Source organism: Morone saxatilis, unplaced genomic scaffold, assembly GCF_004916995.1.
Source record: "Morone saxatilis isolate NCDOM2014 unplaced genomic scaffold, NCSU_SB_2.0 Contig16, whole genome shotgun sequence".
Taxonomy (NCBI): domain Eukaryota; kingdom Metazoa; phylum Chordata; class Actinopteri; family Moronidae; genus Morone; species Morone saxatilis.
The window spans coordinates 15515354-15523441 of NW_023339718.1; the positions used below are offsets into that span (position 1 = coordinate 15515354).

The following is an 8088-nucleotide window of genomic DNA, read 5'->3' on the forward strand; positions in this document are numbered from 1 at the left end:
CGAGGATTTTGGTCACGTAAGGTTTTATCCGACATTTTAATATTCAGACTTATTTCTAGAAAATGCATTTAAAACCAGATTAAATCCACACTGCAACCTTTAAATGACAGTGAATGAGATTTAAACGAGAGTCATGTAATTATTTCCTCATATGTTCTGATGGTTTACAAACTTTCATATAAAGCATTTTTATAATCTAAGATTCACTTATGTATGTAACAGGAGTGGGAAAATGGTGGCAGGCTGGGTAAAACTGTGACAGTGACAGTGTATTTTAGTGGTTCCCAACCTTGGGGTCGGGACCCCAGAAGGAGTCACAAGTTTTAGCCCCTAGGTGAGGGAAAGAATAGTTCGACATTTTGGGAAATATGCTTTTATTCTTTTCCTTGCCAAGATTTAGATGAGATCAGATGAAGACAAGGCTACAGATAGCAGGGAGTTAGCTTAGCTTAACATAAAGACTGGAAACAGGGGGAAACAGCTAGCTGGGCAACAAACAAAGTCTGCCTACCAGCACATCTAAAGCTTACGAATGAACACTTTTTGAGTGAAAAAAATACGTTGCAGTTTCACTGGGGTTATATTCCGGACTGTCTTTTGCCCAGGTTCAGTGACTTTCTGGAGTCCCTGATTGTCTTTTCAAGCTTTTAATTACAGGTAATTTCTAAAACATTTTCAAATATTCTGTGCCAGGGCTCAGTTTCACAAAGGCTGCTTACAAAGAATTTACTAGACCTTTTTTAGAGCAGCCATTTTGACATTAAATAGTAGGGTAATTAATATTCAGTTAATTATTCAGAGAATTTCTAGTGAGCCAAAATGCACAATAGCAGCAGCCTGACTCTGTTTGACGTGAATGGTACGTTTCACATATGAGTTTTCACAAATTGCAAATGATAGCTTGCTCATGCATGGTTAGTAAAACGAGACAAAATTAAGAGGAAAGGAAATGATGATGATGATGATGCAGCTTGCAAGTTGTACATGTGGTGCAATGGGCCCCTAGTCGTATCTTCTAGACATATGCAATTGTGTCATTTGGCAACACATAGACAATGCTTCACCTTTTAAAGGGATTAGAAGCCAAAAAGAAACAACTGCTATATTTATTTGTGTTTTCATATATGTAAATATGTCAAGATTGAATGTACTCTTATTTATAGTGAATCAAGGTGGTGTATCACCACTACTAACCCTGTCTGGAGGAAGAGAGGTTTTACTGTAAACTTTATTAAGGTGCAAAAAATGCTCAAGAGCTGTGTTATATTTAGAAAAATACAGTCTTTACATTAAGCACACATTTTGCACACGTTCTTTTTAGCTTGTGTGTAGAGCACCCTTTGTTTTTTCCTCTCTGTTGCTCCCTACCTATCTAGCTGTGTCTTTCACACACCCACTCACACACACACATACAGTCACAAGGGAATACAGCCTTTATATGGTGGGGTCCATTAGGTGTATTAGCTGGTGGTGAAAAGTGGTGCTGATGTGGTGCTTACAAAGCTCCACAGGGGAGATGGACATTTGATCTTCTATCTGACCCAATCTGACTCCAGGGCTCCTGCCTGATCTAATTTCTTTGTTGTTAGGAGTGAAAGTGGGAGTATTTGAGCTGTTTTTTTTTTCATTCTTTGGCGATAAGTAGTTATTGCTGGAGTGTTTTTGTGCTACGCTAGCTCGCCATCCTGTTATAACAAAGACAGTACTGTAATCCAAGTAGGCACTCTCAGGTAAATAATGAAAGCATATTCAGTGGCATATTCTGCAGTAGCTCTTTTTTAGATATAACATTTCAAAGTGCCAGAAGTTCTTAAAAGTCAATGGCTCAGGAAGATCACACCATTTATCGCATGTTGTTGATCTGATCACAAGGGGCAAACCATAAAAAAAAGAAGTTTGATGTTCTTCAGCTACTGCTCACTGATATTTCTCTTTTTTAACTGGAGAAACATTTCTCCAGAGACTCACATGGAGGGTTAGAGATAAATTCAGCGCACACATGATCTCGCCTCTGAGGTTACTGGGCTCTATGTGACCACAGGGTCCTCTAATCTCGCAATAAGCTCCATGGATCGACCTGGTTTGAGTCCTAACCTTAGAGGACTCTCTGGCCAGCCGTTTCATATTATTTATTCACTGTCAAGACACTGACAGGTCCGGGTCGAAGTCAAGACCTGCTCCCTGCAGAAACAAATTCTCCAGGTTTGCACAAACCACGGGACACTTTTCAAGAAAAAAAGGAGCCTTGCTTTTTTGCTTTGGTCTCTGCAGTGTGAACAGATGCGTTGGCCAAACAGGCTGACATCCCTGCACTCTGGCCGACAGTCACGATTGTCTGCCATTGATGTAAAATGTCACCTGAAATTGGTTGTGTTGCCTTGTGGAAAAGCATCTCCATTTCCTTTTCTGCTCCAGTGCTTTTGTTTCCATTTCTGTGCCAACATCTCAGGGTCACCTTTTCAAAATGAATCGATTGAAGGTTCAGGTTATAGAGTTGTTAGCAGAGATCTACATCTTTACAACTGATTCAGTAGTTTTAGATACTAAAGCTACTAGATCAATTTTAAAAACAAATTAGACGTCCTTATTTTAGCTCTGGGTTTTGTTTGACCAGCTTCAAAGGAAAAAAACATTGCTGTTTTTTACAAGCATATATTAATGGTCTTTCAGACAGGACTATTGCAAGACATCACTATTGTGGCCATATTGGATTAACTGCTGAATATTTCTGTTTGTCAATGTAGGTGTGCAGGTCTTACAGACTAAGAATAAAAACAATACCAACATTGAGCAGCTGGAGGCCTGTAAATCATTTTGCTTATTACCTTAAAAAATTAGCGAGATTGCACAAATTAATGCTTCTCGCCTTCATATAGGGGAAACTATGCTGGTTGCAGAAAACATGAAAGCTACAATCTTGCCCATTCTGGGCTACTGTAAAACATGGTGGTTCAACATGGTTTCCTCCATAGAAGAAGACCTGCTCCCTCTGTAGATAAAAATGGCTAAATCTAAGGTAACAAAAACAGAACAATTCTTATTTTCAGGTGATTATACACTAATAAACATACCTATTATATAAAAAAAAAAACTGTAAGTTCTTTTTTTGCCTTTTCATGCCTTTATTGGATAGAGACAGCTGAAGATCGTCCGGAAAGGGGGGTAGAAAGAGAGAGGGGATGACACGCAGCAAAGGGCTGCAGGTCGGATTCGAACCTGCAACAACTCCATATATGGGTCACCAGCTCCACCGACTGAGCTAACCAGGCGCCCTTATATTATATTTTTGCCTATAGATCCATCTAAATGTTACACACCACAGCTTTAAACAATTTATTAATTATCAAAGTAGCCAATGCCAATTAATCTTCCGTGGAACTACTAATCGATTCAACTCTAAATGACATATTTTACATTAAAGGCATTAAGTAAACCATACAGTTGTGTTCCAGACAGCCATTCATTTTCATTCATTTCTGTATCATGTAAGAATTGATTAGCAGATACTACAGCTGTATGAGATACAACTTCTCATACAGCTCCTCACTGCTTTAGCCGTCTGCCATCCATTCACCGTCTCCTTAAACATCCACCAGAGGAAGCAGTTCTTTTACTAATTCACTCCTTAAGCTACAGCTAGGGTTGGTAGAATCACCCCTGCTGTGAAATGCCCTCAACACCTAACACGTAGCACTTAAACGCCAACCAACTAATACAGTGCCGTTTTTCAGAGGCTAATATGTATTGGGCAGCTCCCCAGTGTGTATGAATGTGAAGCAGAACCGAGCTGAAAAAGGGCATGTGTGCATAGCAAGTGTTCCCTTGATAAACGTTGAATATAAAATGAAAATGTCAGTGTTTTAGGTTGTCTGTGGGAGTTAATCACAGGTAAGTTGAACTGCAACCTACCCTCGAGTTCCCCATCTGCTTAATGGCTCCCTAACTCTACTGATAGTTGGTGCTCAGACATCTTGAAAAAAACATATTAAGCTCTACATCCATGGCCTCTGAAGTCTTAAAAGCACAACACTCAGCACCATTTAATAAAACACACCATCAGAAAGAATGAGAGCCCTTGGATGTCAGAGATATTTTAAGGTATATTCTAACATAGTGAGACAGTCAGTAAGTAAATCTGTGGGAATGACTGCAACTGTCTGAAGAGTGAACAAGCCTCAGCTTGAAATCATGCTTCTGCCTTTTTGTTTGGTTTTCCGTCATTTTTGGACAACATGGCTGCTTTTTCTAGCTACACCTTTATTTTGCAGCTTCAACTCTTAACTGGCAAAACATTAACCTCTACCTGGTGCTGCTTCTTTGGCAGATGTATGTAACCAAGACTTCTGTACCGTGTCAATACCAAATTCGACCATATTTCACTGCTAGTCGGTCACTGAATTGGTGACACTTGTAACTCAAAGGTCAAAGGTCATTGTGACCCCCAAATAGGATTTTAGCAATAATCTCATTTAGTATTTAATGTGCTTGTTGATCAGCTCTGGGCATGTTATGCACAAATACGGCCAAAGACTCTCCACAGTCACAGCCTGGGTAGAGACAAAGGAGCACCGCTCTAAAGGAAAGTGGTGTGAGGCACAATAAAATTTATCTTGATTATCTTGTGTTTATAATTGTTGGAAGCCAAAAATCCTACATGAAAATAAAATTTGATTAATTGCCCTAGCTTTAAGTCAAATTATCTGTAAAATCTGGACACTACTACTGTCTTCTGACCATTCCACTTGCAGGTCACGTGATCTCTCTTTCGAAAGACGTTTTGTTATATAGTTGTAGTTTAGTTTTACAAATAAAGGATGTGTTGTGTATCCCCGTGTGTCATTTAGCGTGGGGATTTTGTGAGTCTGCGTCTTGTCTATGTTTGTGTTTGGATTTGAGTTGCACTACTAGCACTCCCTTTGGGACGGTGGATCAGGCAATTTCCTGTTGAAAAAAAAATCCTACCTGATGTGGAGAGAGTGAGAGAGAGTGCTGTGTAATCTTTAAAAGCCAACCCTTGGGTTCAGTAAAAACATCTGCTGAATACAGAGAGGGCTGTGCAGGTGTGTGTCTATGTGCACATGGTTGTGTTTATGTGTACCATCCTGCCGCAGTGTTGCTTGTGCTTCTTTTCTCTCATGGCCTCTGGGGGCTTCTGTTACCACTGATACCAGAGCAAAGTTCACCTCTATCAAGGTTACATACAAACAAACAAACCCTTGACAAGGTTGTAGCTTCTTCTGCATTTATGTTGGACTTGGAATTTTCTCTATGCATGATGCCTTTTTTCAGTTGTGGGGTCTTAACTTAGCAGATTAAGTCGACAAAAATCTCACATCTCTTATGTTTTCCTTCAGCTGTCTGCTCAAGTGGACTCTCTCCACGCTCCTTCACATTCTCAAGAGGGCCAAATCAGGGGTTTATATTTACAAATCATCCATTAGGCTGATGTTGATTGATGTTCAGAGAGTGCAGCAATAGAATAACCTTCCAGAGATGCTGAAGGATAAGTGGTATATCCCAGATGATGCTGGATTTTTGAGGCTCATAGTGATATTGATATTTGTGAGTTTAAAATAAGCCATTTTTTAAAAACATAAACAAAGATTGATAGTGTGTTATTTTTAAAGAATTATGACCAAAATGCATACTGAGTGGGATATTTTATAGTTAAAATATACTTTGTTTGGCATTTCTGTATTGTAATTTCTTGTTCTTGTGACTGATGTAGGTGCAATAAGTTGATATTGACCATGAAGATTTACCTGGTGTAGGTGTAGGTGTAGCTCTAATAATTGGCCTAGTCACTGGAAGTGGGAAGTGTAACTGTCAAAATGTCTCAAATAATTTTATGAAGTCGCAGATCTTACCATTACAATGGTTCTTACTCCACTTACTAAATATTAAGACGAACATTTTATTTAAATTTGCTAAGTGAGTGCTGTGGGTGTGGCAGGGATGAAGATAACAAGTTTGGAGTGATCTTACCTCTGTAGGCCGATCCTCATCACGACTTCATTAGCCGCTACTAGCCTAACACACCTGAATCTCCCACCAAACTGTCGCCTTTCAGGTTGCATTATGGGTAAAGTAGATGGCAGGTTTTGACAGGGAAGAAGAAAATGTGGAATAAAAAACACAATTTCTCTCGACGCTCTCTGTGCTGAAAATCGCCCCATTGTTCTCTGTTTCTGGCTTTTTCTGGACAGACTGACAGTTATTTTTATTCCATTATTCTCTCATGAATGGTTTAGACAGCAGGGAGCACAGTAAGTCTATGGCTTCTTGGCAGAAATTACACTGAAGAAAACATGACATTTATTGCATACAGCAGTGTTTATTTAGTAAATTAACAAAATGAAATTTGCTTGTATTAAATGGGACAGTTTTTTAAACAGCTAATTATGTGATGAAGCATGTGTTTGATGTAAGTAAAATAAGATGGTCAAGGTTGTTAAAAGTCTCTTTTATAAAGTTGGAGTTGATTGATTTCACTCGATGTGTGCATATACATTGATCAATAGAAAAGATGCAATGCTCTAAATCAAGAATGATGAAGATGGTGTGTGTTTTGAATACATTAATGTGTAGATTTGTATTATTGTCAATGTAAATGTTTGTGTAAAGAAGTGTGTGTCTGTGACTGAATACGTTTTCAGAGAGCAGTCTCTGTCAGGTTTGTTTTGGTGACAGTGATGTTAAGCGCTCATTCCGGTGCTACCTGTGCATTACAGAGATCATTTTTAAATGTGTGGGTGGCACTTTACTCTTTTTTCTTGCATTTGTCTGCAGATGAAGTTTGAGTTTTTTCACGTTAAGTTCCTTAACTTAAAGGGGCCCTGTGGAGTTTTCTTGTAAACAAGTTATGTTTACATTCAGTATTACTCACCGAAACGTATTGTATGTATCCTTGAGGTCCAACAACCTTTTGAGGGCCTCATAAAACATTTGCAAAGCCGAATGTTAAAGCATTGTTTACATCCATGTTTACTAGCCTGCTGTCTTCTTCCTCCCTGGCTTCGCTGGTGCATTGCTGCATGTCTTGTTCTGTTACGGCCGCCTGTTGATTAGAATAGTCTTGAAAGGACAGTGTATCGCGTCACCGGCGTGATTGTGCCTGCATGTGCATTATTGTGTCTGTACATAGGATAAAAGGGGGGACTCACACGTAGAAAAACAGCTCTATAGCACTGCTGGAGGTCTCCAAAGGAAACTTTTTATGCTATATGTAAAAATGCCTGACATGAAAAACCCACCAGACGTGCGAGTACACAGCATTTTTATCCCTTGTCCCACGTTCCACATATTGAGACAATGTCCCACATTTTGATTGGCTCTAGTTTTTAAACGTCAAACCACTGCAGGGCAGGGTCTTTTTTAAAATCATGTTTTTATCCAATGCCTGTGAAGACAGCACAGGGCTTTATTTCAATCAAACCACACACGTGGGTCCAATGCAGGTTAACCTGTCACCATCTTTGCCACGCTACGCTCAACAGGGGAAATTATGAGTCATCACAAAGTCACAGGCTTTGCAGATTTAGGCAGAATATGATGGAAGGTACCACAACGAAAAGCAGAATGCAGCTACAACATTAAACAAGACATTAAAAATAAAGATAAAGATATAAAGTTTTTAAACTCACAGCACTGGTAACATGTCCCACATTGTCCCACTCAAACATACTGGTTTGTTAGGATCAGGTCATAATATTTCTAGTAAAAAAATGTGAAAGTTTCTAACAACTGAGTGTGCATTTAATTCATGTTGTTTAATCTGAACTGGCCCTTGTGTGGCAGTAATGTAGGTTATTACTTGAATTTAACATACATTAAAACTGACTTGATGTGAGCATTTGTAGGTTGTGTGAAGAAGACGACACCTTCTCGTCCAGTGGTGAATCTGAAGATGATTGTGTTTCCTGCGCCTACCTCTCTGTCTTGCAGGCGGAGATTGTCAAACGGCTGAACGCAATCTGCGCCCAAGTCATCCCCTTCCTCTCTCAAGAGGTAAGACTCAAAAATGCCTGTCAGTGTGAGTTAAGACGGAGGTGGGTGAGAGAGAGAGAGACAGAAAGAGAGAGGGAGGAA

At 39.5% G+C, this 8088-nt stretch overlaps 1 protein-coding gene across 1 annotated transcript in view; it reads left to right on the top strand.

The window, feature by feature from the left end:
• The window catches only part of LOC118326250 (transducin-like enhancer protein 4), a 34014-nt gene that overhangs the window by 2048 nt on the left and 23878 nt on the right, over window positions 1-8088 (top strand). The window contains exon 3 of the mRNA XM_035659215.1: window positions 7945-8007. Within this exon, the coding sequence (XP_035515108.1) occupies window positions 7945-8007 (63 nt within the window). The remainder of the gene's footprint in view (window positions 1-7944; window positions 8008-8088) is intronic.